Source organism: Peromyscus californicus, unplaced genomic scaffold, assembly GCF_007827085.1.
Source record: "Peromyscus californicus insignis strain IS unplaced genomic scaffold, ASM782708v3 Scaffold_3__1_contigs__length_106647218, whole genome shotgun sequence".
Lineage (NCBI taxonomy): Eukaryota > Metazoa > Chordata > Mammalia > Rodentia > Cricetidae > Peromyscus > Peromyscus californicus.
The window spans coordinates 20784540-20800574 of record NW_026294551.1 but is presented as its reverse complement, the minus strand read 5'-3'; the positions used below and the strand labels follow the sequence as shown (position 1 = coordinate 20800574).

The following is a 16035-nucleotide window of genomic DNA, read 5'->3' as shown; positions in this document are numbered from 1 at the left end:
TCACTTGTCTCTGTCTGTCCTTTGGTCTCTGCCTCAGTCTCCTTTCTCTGACTCCTCTACTGACCATCCTCTCTTGCCTTTGTCTCCCCTCTGTAGGAGAGACCGGCCCTACAGCTTTGTCAGGCAGCGGAGGTTGGTGGTCCGGGTCCTGCACCTTCCTCCTCCTTTTCAGACCCTTCTTATGGGCGTCTATGGCTGCAGCTGCCCACTGCCAGCTCCACCTACTCGGACAAGAACCAAGCTCAGGCTCCCCAGATGACTGTCGGGAACTGGGGAATCACGTGAGCACACAAGTCAAGTCTCAGCCTCCAGAGCAGCCCTGTCGCCAGACACACACAGAGAATGTGATGTCATTCAAGATTCCTTTAGTACTCACAGCCCAGCTTCTTGCCTTTCCCCAGGGAGCCAATGTCCTAATTGTGGGGATTCATTCACTGCTTCCACCCCTCCAGGTATGACTGACAGTATCTGACTCCACTCCCACCTGCTCCTTTTCCTGACTTCTGTTTCCTTGTGCAACGAACCTGGTAAAGAGCCTGATGCATGCCAAACCCCATGCAGGTAACTGTTGGATGCCAGGTTCCCGTGCATGTAGCGCCCCACCCATCCTGCCTGTGTTCATCTGCCTGTGTTCCTTCCTGTGCCTCTCTGTTTTGCCGTATCCCCAGCCTTGAACACCAAGTTTTCACTTCTTGTACTCTTCCTCGCGGATGGGGACCATCCCATCCCTCACAACATCACAGCTTGCTCTCACTTCCCTCTTGACTCTCAGCAGGCCCAGGAATTGCTGAGTGTAGGGGCTAGGACTTGTCCTCAGAGACCTGATTAAAGTAGAGTCCCAGGGGCTGGGGAGATAAAGCAGTCAGTAAGTGCTTGCCTTACAAGCACTAGGACCTGGGTTCAAACCCCAGAACCCACATTAAAAACAAAACAAAACCAGTCAGGGTAATGTACTGTTGCAATCCCAGCACTAGAGAGACAGGGATTTGAAGATCCCTGGGACTCAGTGGCCAGCCAGCCTGGTCCATGTAGCAATCTCCTGGCCAATGAGAGATCTCCATCTCAAGGGGGAGGGTGGCAACAGCCAAGAAAACACTATACTAAGGTTGTCCTTTGGCTTCTGCGTGCATGTGCACATACCTGCATGCACACCTGTACACAAAAAGAGTGTTGTTCTGTGCAAACATCCTCTTCTGCCCTAAGTCACACATTCCTGGCTCCTTCCATCATGGTGCACACACCCAGCCCTTCCATCTGACCAGTCCACAGCAGCACATTAGGTGTCTCCCATATACCTGGTTCTGGGGGTGTCCAAATGAGCAAGAACAGAGAGAGTCCCTGCTCTCCTGGGTATTATAGTCTAGAATGAATGGCCAAGAGATAAAAATGAAAATATGATGAATCACCTGCTGAGACAAACGCTCCAAGGAAGAGGCGATTTATTTCATTTGTTTATTGTTTTGAGCCAGAGTCTCTCTACAGAGCCTTGGCTGTCCTGGAATTTACTAATGTAACCAGGCTGGCCTTGAACTCACAGAGATCTGCCCGCCTCTGCCTCCCAAGTGCTAGGATTAAAGGCGTGCGCCACCACATCGGGCAAAAAGCGGTGTTCTTTGTGAAAGATAAATGAAGGGCTTTGGACTGGTCTGATTGCCATGGGGGAAAGGACGTTTGTCTTACGCTGATGGATGGACATGTTTACCTGCAGGGAGGGAGCTCCCCCTACCCTGGAAAGAGGAACAAGCATCTGGAAATGGACACCTGGACCTCAGCCCCTTCAAAGCAGGGAACACATATCTACTACCCCAAACTGGGACTTTTTAAAAAGTGAAAACTGGAGCTGTTAATAATTATACTGTGCCACCAGCAGTCACGGGGAACCACCCTGCCCTGCCCTGGTGCCCTACCACCAGGCACATCATGGTTGTATTGACTAAAAGGGACTCCTCTTTGCCTCCTGTCTCTTTGGTCACAGACAGAACCTGAGGAGTGGGTTAGAGAAATGGCTCAGTGGTTAGGAGCACAGGCCTGCTGCTCTTCCAGTTCGATCCCCAGCACCCACAGGGTGGCTCACAACTGTCTGCAACTCCAGTTCGGAGGAGTCCGATACTCTCTTCTGAACTCCTTGGGCGCCAGCCATGTAAATGGTACACGAGACCTGCGTTCAAGCAACTACACACAATTAAATTAAAAACAAAACAAGAACATCTCCAATGCCCGTGGAAACTTCCCAAGTCCTAAGAGCTCATGTGCCCCCAGATAGGGAAACCAGGGTGCATTCCAAGAACGGGGCAGGCTGCAGTGCTATCATCTTCCGTGATCAGGAGACAGGGTCAGGGCTTGGGAGCTGATGTCAGGGAACCTGTGGAAGGGGCCTGAGTGGCTTCCAGCACCAGCTTTCAGGGCCTGTGGCTCTGGGCCTGGTGCACACACAGGTGGGCTCCCCAGGCTCTCCGTCTTCCCTGCAACCAAGTTCTGCCTGCTTCAAGGAAAGTGGGGAACTTGGGGAATCTTGTGGTTCCTTTGAGTTTCTTATCTCCTTGGTGATGAGGCATGGTTTGTTCTTAGGGTGTAAGTAGAGCCTCTTGGAGTGAGAAATGAGTGGTGTGTGCGACTCCTTCTGTCCCTCGGTCTGTTGGACTCTCAGACTATTAATACGAGCCACGTGTCTGGCTGCACCCCAAGCACAGGGCTCCCCACAGTAAAATGTCACGCCTCCCAGCTCAGCCTGTTGTTTGTTCTTCTGATTGGCGCCAGCCTCACAGACCCCATGGAGGTAGAATATAACTTGCCATAAATAAACTCTAACCTGACCTACAATTTAGCCCTTGGGTTGGTTTTTTTTTTTTTTTCTCTCTCTCTCTCTCTTCGTGGTAATGGGATCGTAGCCCAAGATGGTCTCTCCTACATCTCCAGTCCCAGAAAGCAAGTTCTAGGTGTGCTCAGGTTTGGGCATTACTTGGACTCTCTGGTCTCCCACATCCCTGGCATGTGGTGGGAACACAAGGCCATACTGAAGGATGGTGGATGAGCTCCCCTGCACCCACAGGTGGCTATGCACAGCCTCAGTGCCTTTGTGTGAGTGGGGTCTTTGCTCAGAGGGTCTAGAACCCCTTTTCCTTCAGACATACCTCTAGCAGCTCCCTCTTCTCTGTCCCTTCCCTAACCACTGTCCCCTGGGGTCACCATAAAGCTGATCGTTCCTGCCTGGCTCTGAATCACAGTAGTCCAGGCAGTCCAGGCTGATTCTTCCCCGGTGTGCCCACTGGACTCTGAGTGGGTGCCAGTACCAGGGACTGAGCTCCAGCTGGTTGTGGGGAAAACATTTTAATCCTGGGCACCCCAATCTACTCAGACTCAAGCACAAGCCTGCCTCCGGAGTCCCTGTCCTCACTCCCTGTGCCACACCACCTTGGGGGTGGGTCTGGCCAAGGTCTCCATTGCCTCCTTGCTCTGGGACATTCTTCAGGATGCCGGGATTCTCTGAAGGATTCTTCAGGGGGTCTGGAACCGCAGGGAGTCTGGCGACACTCAGTGATACCTGTCGAAGACTTGATGGTGATAATTCATTTTGGAGGATTTATTGGGAGTTAAAACAAAAACCAGTAGGGGCCGGGGACAGAGCTCAGTGGTAGAGAGTTTGCCTAGCATGTACAGAGTCCCGGGTTCAATTCCAGCATGTGCACACATAAATCAGGGACGGACACCTGCTTTAGGGATCGTGTTCCCCTGACACAAAGATGCACTTGACTTGATTTAAAGGGTTGGCGTTTCAAATCCTTTTTAAAAAAATCAGGTTGGGGGTAGGAGGGGAGATTGAGACAGGGCCTCATCTAGCCCTAGTTGGCCTTGAACTTCCAATTCTCTTGTTTTCACTCCCCCACCCCCATCTTTCAGGTGCCAGGCTTATGGTATGTACTGTCCCACTGGTCCCATTTCTTCTTATTACAACCAAAAAGTAGCTGCTGAGTCCCAGCATGCAACACTAGCAAGCATCTTCATGTTGAGAGAAGAGCCAGGCATCCCGCGGCCTTTTATTGGGGAGGTGTAAAATTCACATTTAGAAAAAGCTCGGCCCACTTCCCCACACACTGGTCCTCAGTCGTACTTGGATTTGCATCTGTCCCAGCATCAAGCAGGGCTTGGCCAGACTAGACAATGTCCCGTGAAATGAGTGCACAAGGGAAGAGCTGGAATTAGGATGTCTTATGGGGTGGGGCATCACGAGAGAGAGGGTGCATCAGACACCGGGACATTTCTGGAAGCTTCGGGGAGCAAGTGAAAAGTTCCATGAACCCTAAAGAAAGGGAGCAACTCAGGGGGCGGTGACAAAGGGAGCCGGCAAGCTAAAGAGGGAGGGATCAGCAGGGATCAGCAGTGATCAGCAGTGATCAGCAGGAATCAGCAGGGATCAGCAGGGCTTGGGAGAGTGGGAGATGAGGATCAAGGTGAACAAAGTCTTGATGCGAGAATGATCTGGGGCAAGGGGATTGATTTGGTGAAGCCCACACTTTGGGGAGACAGTTTGGAGGGCAGTCTGCGAAGAGGAGGCTGGCCCAGCAGGGGAATGAGGGCTAGGTTTGGAAAGGAAGGAATGAACATGACTTTTCAAAGCTAGCACGTAATTGCCACAAGGGCTACCAGAGAGTCGTCAAAGGTGTCTTCAAGGTTTGGGTCTTGTGATCAAGGGAAGGGTGTGAGATGACATTGTGTGTGGTTGACCAAAAAAAGAAATGAGACCGCATTCTCCTGGTCATAATTCATTGTCTTTATTAACAATGCCTCCGGTGGCCAAAAAAACACACTTGTGTTTCACAAAGCGCTATTAACACTGTCATTCTCTACAAGAAAAACGTTGGCATAAATAACTTAAATGAGAAAATAAATATGTCACTGAACTCTTTAAAAACCACGACTTCCATTCTTGTGGATGAGTCCCACATGGAGAGTTTGCCAAACCCACCAGGCTAGCCCCAGGGGCTTCCCTCCTCCCATGTGCTTCGGTTACAACATTCTTTTTTTCCCCCTCCCCTTTTAACAATTAAAATCTACACAGAAAGTAAGAGGTGTCTGGAAATGATTTACAAAAAGATTTGTGGGTGGCGGCTGTGGCGCCTCACAGCTTCTCAGCATATGTACAGCACTTGTTCCCCTCCCCCCCCCCACTACTTTTCATGTAAGATATGCCATCGCGAAGGAGAGCACGAAGAAGCTGTTTTCCTAGACAGAAATGTGTCCGTGGGTGGCAGGCGGGAGGAGTTGTCCTGGAAGAGACATCTTTGGTTGGAAGTGGCTGGCAAGCCCGGTTTCCCCCAAGGACCTTCAACTGCTGTGTAGAAAACCCCTTTAAAATGTGTCAAGGCAGTAGGGGCAGGAAAGTGAGCTTTGGGGAACAGGGGTGCGATTTCTGTCCCTGCCACCATCTCTGGGACCCAACCCCAGTTGAAGGCAAATTTGAGACGAAGGAGTGGGGGTAGCCAAACATCTGGGGAGGCCAGGCCGGGAATCAACAGCCCCTTCTAGGAAGTTGCCAACCAGAAATCTCTTTCCCTCTCTCTCTCTTTCCCTCGCTCACTCCCTGTCCCTTCCATCTGCCCATGTCCTTGGAATCTCAGCAGAGTCCTTGGAGAGTCTTACTCTCACCCTGACCCATATTTTACAAAGGAGACACTGAGATACCCAAAGAGAACCACGTAGCTCAACCTCACACTCAGTGGCCAAGCCAGGGCCAAAGACCCTATCTAGTCCCGTGTTCTTGCACACAGTGGGGTGGGGGTGGGGGAATCTTACTGTACTTCCGTAACCCGGTTCTTTCACACTCCCCTCCCTTCATGGTGAAAATGCTACCTTGTCCCATAGGGAACCAGCGAGTATAGGAGGGTCCTCTACCTCCCCGCCCCAGTACCCCCCGCTCCGGGCTGGACAGAGTGGCTCAGTGTCTATGACTCAGCTCCCTCTCCTGGCCTGCGGGAACCCCCGCAGCAGGCAGGAGGGCAAGGGGACTCTACGGGTTGGGGACTCCGCTCACGGGCCCGGAAGGTTTGGTGCCCCTGGCTTGGGCTGCAGGCTTTACAATGAAAACGAGTCGGATCGCTCGGGGGCTGCGTGGGCGCGGGAGCGCTCTAGTAGGCGTTCTCCAGCTCCGCCTGGTTGGCTTTGGCGCCCCGGGCGCGGGGCCGTGGCTTGCGACCCTTCTGCGGTCGCGCGGTCTCGGGCCCGAAGTCCTTGAGCTCCGACTGGTTGTGGAAGCGTGTGAGGCGCTTGCATTTGCAGGAGGCCACCAGACGCACCTTGCGCGCCCGCGGCGCCGCGCCACCGGGGCACAGCAGCTGCACCCGCTGAGCGCGGTAGCGGTCCGGGATGCAGCGGAAGTCGGGTCCGTTCGGGCGCCACCACTTCACGCGGCCGATGGCGTTGGGCAGCAGGCGCGCGGGGCCACACTGGCCCGAGCACACCAGCTCGGTGACCGGCTTGGCGCTGCGACACGGCCCGTCCGTCACGAAGCGGGTGTAGTGCAGCTCGCGGCAGCTGTATTCCGACGCGTCTGCGGAGAGAGGGAAGTGTGAGGGCGGCACCCTAGCCCAGGCTGGCCTGCTCCCGCCAGTCCTTCCTGCCTTTTCCAAACCTGCCGCTCTTCTGGCGCTTTGGCACCAATGCACGGATTATAGAAAGGAAGCACCAGGTACTTCTGGAGCTTGGGGCGGGGGGGGGGGGGGGGGGGGGCGGGGAAAAATCTCTCCCTGGCTGCTCTCTGTCCTTAGAACCCAGTGATCAAACACCAGCGCTCTATCATTTACATTCTTTGCGATCTGTGGGCAAGTAACTTGACGTCTCTCTTCCCCACATCTGTAAAATAAGTTGCCCCAGGATTCAATGACCTCAACCACTACGTGCGCGTTATACCCGGCACTATGTGGCACAGAGTCAGAGCTGGCAGTTTGTTCTTGTTTGGGGACTGAGTCTAATGTAGCCGGGGCTGGCCTCAAAACCGGCTGTGTAGTTGAGGATGATCTTGAATTTTTGCTCTCCCATCTTCACCTCCCCGGTGGTGGTTTACCGGCGTGGGCCACTCACTCTGTCTGGCTTATAAGGTACTAGGGATCCGGCCCTAGGGCTTCGTGCATACTAACCAAGCTCTCTTCTAATTTAGCTCCTTATCCCCAGCCCTGCCTAGCAGCCACTAGCCACACCTGGCTGGCTCTGGTCCCTTCTAAACTCCTGTACCAGCCACTGGGGCAGGGGAGGGGGTCCCAGGAGATGGAGAACCGAGTGGAGGTTAATTGAAGGTAATAAATCAGGACAGCTGCTATGGAGGAGCGGGTAGAAGGGCAGGTGGCGGGGATAAGAATTCATTAGACTTGAAAGCAACCAAAGGCAGCATTTCCAACCCCCTCATTATCACAGGTCCAGGCTGAGAAAAGAACTTGCCCCAAAGGCAGGGCTGGGCTTCCTGACACCCCTGCCCAGGACTCCAGCACCTTCTGGCTCCTGCAAGGGTGAAAATGATTTGTCAGAAGATCCCAGGCTGGGAGTGGGTGGGGGTAGAGGGCCACTCACTCTTTGCTAGCTACTTCCTTAGCAGAGGGGGTCAGAGTTCTGACCCCCAACCCTACAGCTTCTGCTCCCATAAGCATTTGTTTAACACCTGCCGCATACCAGGCTTTCTTGTTCAGTGGCTCGTCTGTAATCCAAGCCTGCGCTCCGGTGAGCGAAGTTGGGTCTGATGTCCCGGCCTCATCTATCTCATGCACACATCCAGGCTGTGTCTCCTGCTGTGAGCTTAGGTGGATGGGAGCTTTTAAGCTAGCTAATTCATATGCGAGTTCTGTCCACCCCGCAAAGTTTCACAGGGTCAGGGCTAATATGACACAAGGATTTAAAAAAAAAAAAAGTTCCAGGACCAAAGCCAGAGAGGGGCAGAGGCCAGGATCCACCTCCACCCCAGAGAGCAGGCACAGCAGGAGAGGTGTGTGTGTGTGTGTGCCTTGTCACCCTCCTGTGACTGGCTTTTTGGTTTCTGGGCTGATTTGACTTCCTCACCCCTGCAGAGGTGGTATGTGGAGGCGGTCTGTTTGCCCAGGGAAGGAGAAGTTTTGGGGCTTTCCAAGAATAGTGCCCGTAGGTCAGGCACTTCCTCTGCAAAACGTGACTGCCTTGCATGCTCCTTTGGGGTGGCCCTTTCCCCCACATCCCTTACTGGCTAGGAGACAGGAGACACAGAGTGTGGCGACAGCCTGGGAAGTGAGCTTCTTCTGTCCCACTCAGATGGTGACGAGCAGGCAGCAAGGAGCGTGTCCCTCCAGCTGCCACCACACCCCAGTCATTCCTGCCAGCTGTGCACCCGATCCCCCAGGCGTTTCTCTGTGCAGGCCTGCCTCCACAGGCTCTGTCCCCAGGAATGAGGCAAAGCTGGGGCCAGGGTGCAAGCAGAGGGCAGCCGGTGCCACCTGTGCCCAGACGGGGGATGGTCCACTCAACCGCCACTCAAGTCAGGGGCTAAAACTGTACCTAAAACCCTGCTCTCTGGTGTTAGCCCCCTGGGCTCAACAAGGAGAACTGAAGGGGTTCTTCCTGGCTTCAGGCTGCCACTCGGACCCAATCTAGGTTGCGCACAGCTGGATCAAAGCAGCTTCCAGTCTCAGCTCTTCTCACCCCCTTTATCTCACGAGCCTCGGTTTCCCCACCTTCAAGCTAGGGCTTTACCTCCTGGAGCGGCCATGTGGGATACAGTACAGCCACAGCCATCCAGCATCCATCAGGTGCCATTGCTACCAGCCTTACCTTGTCACCTGCCCACTGGTCCAGCTAGATCTGACCCCGGTGTCCTCCTTCTCAAGGAGATTCTTTGAGCCATCGTACAAGTCCCGTGCCCATGTTAATGTCAGCTTTGGCTGATCTCAGTCTCTCCCCTGCCTTGAATGCTCAGCCAGCCCCCCAAGCCTGTCCTCGGATTCTAACAACCATGCTAGCATTCTTCCAGGCAAGCCTGTCCCTCCCCTGGTGTGGCAGAGGCTAAGGATCTACCCAATCGTCAAGGCCTCCAAAGAGCAGATTCTAGAACTACCCCGGGTTCCTCCCAGGACCCCCATGCTAACAACTTATCTTCTCCATCCCATACCTTTGGTGTCATAGGGATGGTGGGGAGGTCTTCCTCCGTTCTCTGCCCGGTTCATGGTCTGGTTGTTCTCCAGTTCCTGGGGAGGCTCAGGGTACTCTCTGAGCCCAGGGATGATTTCTGTGGCATCATTCTTGAAGGCTTGCCACCCCTGGCCCTCCACAGCACGGAAGGCTGCATGAACAAGCAGACAGACAAGACACGGGGCTAGGGAGAGCTGCATGGTGCCAGATGGAGGGCAGTCCCTAGCACAGGCTCCAGTTCCCAGCCTAGATACAGTGGCCTTTTTAAAGCCCCCTCTGCCTCATGCCAGCCAATAAGGAGGGGCTGGAACAGGGCTGGTCCCATGTTTCCTCACCCCCCTCTCCAGGGGGAAAGGGGTGTGCTCAGAGTGAGCCCTCCCCAAGACTTCTCGAGCTCAGCAAACTTCCAAATTGCTGCTGGCACTCCCAGGTGACCCAAGGGGGGCGGTGAGGCAGGGACAGAGCTAGCTCTCCCAGAACCTCCCACGTTCAGACGGCTGTGGTTTTCAGATATCAAAATGAGCTTGGCTTTTAATTGTCTGGCTCCCTGGGCCCCTCAGGCATTCTCAAAACAAACTGTGGGCCAGCTTAACAAAGGAAACATGTGGGGCTCCGAGTTCCACAGAAGGCAGAGTCCAGCTGACCGAATTCCTCTAGCCAAGCTTCTTTGTCACCTCACCAGCTAATGGTCTTAATTAAAGGTGTTTTTACACCCCACTCCCACCCAGAAGCAGAAGGATGCCTTTTTTATTTGGGGGGGGGGGGGGGATTCTGGGGAATCCAACCTAGGGTCTCAGGCTTGCTATGCAAGCCCTGTACAGGGACGCTTTTAAAGAAACCCCATTGGCCTCAAGTCCATATGGCTCAACACTAACGATTCTGAGCAAAAAAAGTGTCTTGGCTTTCTCTTCAAAAATGGGGGGTGGGGGTAGTAGGGAGTCCAGAGCCACCGGCGAGAAGGTGGGTTTCTGGTGACAGGTTGAGGTAAGCAGGTCACCAAGGCTCTTGGAGATGGAGCACAAAGAGGAAATCTCATCTACTCTTTGGGACCTGGGATCTGTCACAGGTGATTTTTAGCCAGGGAACTCACTGTGGCTTGTAGGCTGGTGAGCCAAAGGTAGTTCCTTCCCTGGCCAGGTCTGAGGCAGGCAACATGGATTCCCATTTCTTAGCAAAAGCCAAGGTCAGTGCTTTTAGTGCTGATGTTTCCCCCATCATTTCTCAGCTTATTACATTTTCTGTGTACGTGTGTGTGTGTGTGTGTGTTATATGTGTGTACTTACAAGTCCCGTGTATACATGTGTGGGTTCATGCAAAGACCAGAGGAGGTGTGTTCTCCTCTGTCACTCTCCAAGTTATTCCCCGAGACAGGCTCTCTTACTGAGACATGTAGGTTAGGCTGGATAACTGGCTTGTGAGCTCCCATGATTCACCTGCCTCTACCCTCCTACCCCACCCCCGCAATCCTGGGGTTATAAGCACATATGGCCACTTTTCCACATGAGTGCTAGGGATTCGAACTCAGGTCTTCATGCTTGCACAACATGCACTCTTACTCACCAAGTCATCTCTCCAGCCTCTCATTATATTTTCATAAACAGCTCCGAGTCTTAGAGGAAAGACCCAAGGGACACATGTAACAGATGAGTTTCAGAAAGCCATCTCTGGTCCATCTAGGCCACTGGTTCTCAACCTTCCTAATGCTGTGGCCCTTTAAAACAGTTCCTCACGCTGTGGTCATCCCCAACCATAAAATTATTTTCATTGCTACTTTGTAACTGTAATTTTGACACTGTTATGAATCATAATGTAAACACCTGATATTTCCCATGGTCTTAGGGTCGATGAACCTTGTGAAAGGGTCATTCAACAACCCCCATGGGGTCATGACCCACAGGTTGAGAACCGTGGGTCTAGGCACAAAGACATCCAAAGGAGTTGCTGGCTCAGCCGGCCGTGACAGAAAGGGCCATGCCACTGGGAGAAGGAGGGGCGTGAGCAGGAGGGTTCACACCTGAGGCGCAAAAAAAGGAGGACCGGGCGGAAGCCTTCACTGAGATGGATTGTTGGAGGATGCCCCAGCCCCAGAGGAAGGCTGGAAAGACGGCTCCGGTCCACCTCCCGCCTTGGTATGTTAACTGTGCGATGAATCAGTGTCCCCCACCTACACAGCTTCTGCAGCGCTCTGCCACCTGCCTCGACTTGTAAGTGGCCTGTCCATCTGTGGCCGGCCGGCCGCCTGTGTGCGCCTTTTCATCTCCATCACCCACACATCACTGCAGCTGCCCTGACAGTTTTACAAGGCAGACAGAAGTCCCCTCAGGAAGGGCCCTCTCTGATACCTGCTTCCTAAGTCAGTTTCCTTCGGGGCAGACAAGAACAGCTGTGGCCATTGTTGGGGGGTGACCTATCTCTCACACCAGAGCTGTGGTGTTGTTAGAAGCTGCCCCCTCCTTTTGTCTGTGACCTCCAGCCTCCTTTTTCCCTGCTCTGGAATGTGGACTGTTAACCCTGTCCGGGCCAGAAAGCCAGCCTGTTGCTTCCTCCGGACTTGGGAGAGGGGCAGTTCCTGGGCAGGGGCTCTGTGAGCAAGCAGCGTGGTTCTCCGAGCACCACCTGCTGCCGGGAGATGAGAGCCGGCCGCCTGAAACAGAGCCGCCACCTGTCCTTGGAACACTTCCGCCACCTGCTGGACATAAGAGGGGAAACCCAGTGACCAGAGGGTGGCCGGGCTCGGGATTGAAGTGGTGTTAACAGGAAAAAGGGCGTATACAGAGAAACTGAGCTCCTTACGGGCCCCTCCCTCTGGATCATCCTCTGCCAACGGGCAGCCCTGCCCTTCACGGATGGCTCGGAGAACCTGCTGTGGTGGCTGCCTTCTGTCGTTTCCCTTGAGGTTAAGTCAGGGATGGGTGTATTTACTCAACACAAAACCTTATCATCTCTCAAGGTTAAGCAATAAATAGTCTTGGGGTCAAACCTCAGGTCTCAGTGGGTGCCTGTTGACTGCAGTTCAGGGTCTTTCTTCTTTCTTTCATCTGTCTGTCTGTCTGTCTTTGTTTTTCAAGACAGGGTTTCTCTGTGCAGCCCTGGCTGTCCTGGACCTCACTCTGTAGACCAGGCTGGCCTCAAACTCAGAGCTCCACCTGCCTCTGCCTCCCCAGTGTGCTGATTAAAGGGTCTTTCTGACCTCTTGTTCTCAGCAAGACTGCTGCAAACATTCTTGTGTGGTGTGATGGGTTTGTTGTGTAGTTTGTGAGATGGCCTTGCTGTGTGTGTAACCCAGGCTACCTTCAAATCCCCGGTCCCCCTGCTTCAGCTTCCCAATGCTGTAGTGACAGGTGCATACCGCCACATCTGGAGAGTTTCTTTAATTACTCTTGTAAGTTTGAGATCGTTGTAAGTTGACAAGGACTTGAAATAATTCAGAGGGACTTTATGTCTTCTCTGCCCATTTCCCTCCATGATAACAGCTCACGAAAGGAGCCGGTTCAGGCGCCACAACCAGGACACACCAGTCTCCCATCCTCCCTGATTTACACGTGCTCACGCCCATGTGCACCTACTTGTGGCACATGCTCGTGTATTTGCTTCTTTTTTAAAAAATTATTTTACCTTATCTATGAGTGCTCTGCCTGCATGTATGCCTGCAGGCCAGAAAAGGACATCCGATCCCATTATTGATGGTTGTAAGCCACCATGTGGGTGCTGGGAATTGAACTCAGGACCTCTGGAAGAGCAGCCAGTGCTCTTAACCGCTGAGCCAGCTTCCCAGCTCCACTCACATATTTACTTCTGTGCAATTCATCACATGAGATTTGCCTATTCACCACCACAATTAAGATGAAGAACAGCTCCATGGCCCCAAGGATCTGACCTAATGTTCTTTCATCACTTATTAATTTTTTTGAAACAGTGTCTCATGTACCATAGGTTAGTTGAGGCTAACCTTGAACTCCAGATCCACCTCCCAGGTGTTGAGATTACAGGTTCATGCCATCACAGCCTGCTCTGTCGCTTTTACAGAGACGTCCACCCGCCTCCCTCACCCTCCTTCTTCCAGGCCCAACTCATGGCAACCACCAATCCAACCTTGATTTCCATAGTTTTTCAATTAAAAGATGTGATGCAGCCAGGTGGTGGTGGCACACACCTTTAATCCCAGCACTCTGGAGGCAGAGGCAGGCGGATCTCTGTGAGATCTAGTCTACAGAGCAAGTTCCAGGACAGCCAGGGCTACATTGAGAAACCCTGTCTCCAACAACAACAACAACAAAACAACATATTATGCAGATGCAACCAATGCATGTCACTGGTGTGTAATTTCACTCAACGCAATTCCCTGGAGTTATCTAGTGTATGGGTACAATGACAGGCACGTGTCCTTCATTAGTCCTACAAAGAATTTTCATTGCCCAAGTTCCCTGTGTTCCCCCTCCTCACCCCTCTCCTCCCATCCCAACTCGTAGCACACACTGAGTTCTTTTCTGTCTCCATAGGCCTTACGTTAGCCAGAACACCATCAGCTGGTCTTACACAGCAGGGCAGCTTTCCATGTTGGTACCTCCAACAGCTAAGTTTTAGGTGTTTTTTAAAAAGACTTTTTTTGTTTTGTTTTGTTTTGTTTTTCGAGACAGGGCTTCTCTGTGTAGCTTTGCACCTTTCCTGGATCTCACTCCGTAGCCCAGGCTGGCCTCGAACTCACAGAGATCCGCCTGGCTCTGCCTCCCGAGTGCTGGAATTAAAGGCGTGTGCCACCACCATTTTATTTTAATTTTAATTATGTGTACATCTGTATGTGGGTGTGTGCTTCTAAGTGCAGGTGCCTGTGGAGGCCAGAAGTACCGGATCTTCTGGACCTATAGTTGTAAGTCGTTAGTGAGCCACCCAACATGGGTGCTGGGAACCAAACTCAGGTCCTATACAAGAGCAGTATGAATTCTTAACTGGAGTCACCTCTCCCAACCCCCTAGGTTATTATTTTTAAATGTTAGAAAAAGGCTGTACAGGTATGGTTGGCATGTGCCTTTAATCCTAGCACTTGGAAGCAGAGGGCAGGGAATCAGGAGTTCAAGGCAGTCTTGGCTACAGATGGAGTTTGAGGCCAGGCTGGGCTACATTGAGAACCTACCTCAAAAACAACAGCACCACCACTTTTTAAGTTAGAAAAAGCAAACATAAAAAAACCCAGACCTATAGGAGGAAACACACCCCAAACAGACCTCTTTGTAAGATAAGACATTTATTTTGGTTACAATTTGATAGTGTGTTAACACTGGTGGTACAATACACATTAAACTTTCCTTTTCCCCCCAATGGCAGGAATCGAACTCAGGAAGGCAGGTGACAGTGCTCTGCCTCGCCCCACCACCCCTTCCCCTGAACCTTTTCTGTCCAGTAAATCACTCTTATTCAAGTTACCCGAACAGCTGAGGACGTTAGAGAAACACAAGCTAAACATTCGCCACTCTTCTCCCTACCCTGAGACTCCCTCTGTTTACAGTCGGGATAGAATCTTGATCTGGAAGGACCATCTGATCCCACTATTATGAAAAAGAAAGTGTTCTGTGAGGAAAGCTCTTATCTTCATATTTAAGATCAGTGCTTATTTTGATTAAAGCATTGAGAGCATCTTCATACTACAAGCATCTTAAGGTGAACTTGCGGCTGGAAAGGCACCAGCCTTCTCAACAGCGCCGCCTGCTGGCCACGGCATCATCACTCATGCCCATTTCCTGGGGGGTCGGGGGAGGTGTTAAAAAACCAACAGGGGGGCTGGAGAGATGGCTCAGCGGTTAAGAGCACTGGCTGTTCTTCCAGAGGTCCTGAGTTCAATTCCCAGCAACCACATGGTGGCTCACAACCATCTGTAATGAGATCTGGTGCCCTCTTCTGGCCTGCAGGCGTACACGCAGGCAGAACATTGTATACATAATTAATAAATAAATCTTAAAAAAAAAAAAAAAAAAAAACCAACAGGGGATTCTTAAAACAGCCTCCCGAGTTGGAGCCCAAAAGAGCCTTAGTGTGGGCCAAAGGAGTTCCCTCGCTTGGTAACTGTTGGTCTATGCTCTCAAGAAAGTAGAATGGCAGAGGGGAACAGCCTGCCTCTGGGAAGGCAGCCGGCCTACTTGAAGACTGAGGAGGAAACCATTTTACATTTTAATTTTAACCTGGATTTTTCTGAGTCAAAGAAAGTGATCAGGTCCGGGGAAGAGGAAAGGACATCCTGAATTCTTTATTCCATCACTTTCCAGGGATAGAACACCATCCAGGAATGGCCCCCACTCGAGGGCATGCATGTGGCGGCTCTTCGACAACACACGGCTATTCTAGCTGAAGAAGTAGGAGCTAACCTCTGAACACGGGGTAAAGCCAACCCAGAAACCCTCAACTTTCAGCAAAGAGCCCCAAAGGAAAGGCAGGAATCTCCTAAGGGCCCCTTTTCCTCATTTTTCCACAAAGGCTGCCAGGAGTAAACAGCAGTGGGCTGTCCTGTGGGGTTGTCACCCAGATGAGGCAGGAGGAGGAGAACCCAGACTCTCCCAGAGCAGAGTTCATCCTCACACGTGTCACCTAACTGACTGGGGACCCACTTTTAACTTCCTTTTCTGGGGATGGCTCAAAGACATGCACAGGGTGCTTGGACATCACTGGGAGCTGGTCTCAGAGGCATTAGAGCCAAGAACAGCCCAGCTTCCTTAAACAGCAAGTCTGAAACTACTTCCACTTAGCTTTAAAGTGCTGGGTGACCCTTAATTATGCGATTTTTTTTGGTTTTGAAACACAGGATCTTGCTATTGTAGCCTAGAGTCTCAACATGGAGACCATACTGGCATCGAACTTGCAGTGATCCCCCTGCCTCTGCCTCCCATGAACTGAGACTGTAGACACATG

General features: G+C 52.2%; 1 protein-coding gene across 1 annotated transcript; it reads right to left on the bottom strand.

Moving 5' to 3' along the window:
* Positions 1-4768: 4768 nt before the first annotated feature.
* Positions 4769-15964, bottom strand: Sost (sclerostin). Its single transcript, XM_052757088.1, has 2 exons — positions 9119-15964; positions 4769-6544 (listed from the first exon to the last, which is right to left on the bottom strand). Exons 1-2 carry the CDS (start codon positions 9336-9338, stop codon positions 6123-6125), a joined length of 642 nt encoding a protein of 213 aa, XP_052613048.1. The 5' UTR covers positions 9339-15964; the 3' UTR covers positions 4769-6122.
* Positions 15965-16035: the final 71 nt, after the last annotated feature.

Coding starts and splice junctions, on each gene's coding strand:
- Sost (XM_052757088.1), bottom strand. CDS start 9,338: ATGCAGCTCTCCCTAGCCCCGTGTCTTGTCTGTCTGCTTGTTCATGCA. Junction 6,545..9,118: donor CCATCCCTATGACACCAAAG/GTATGGGATGGA, acceptor CTCTCTCCGCAG/ACGCGTCGGAATACAGCTGC.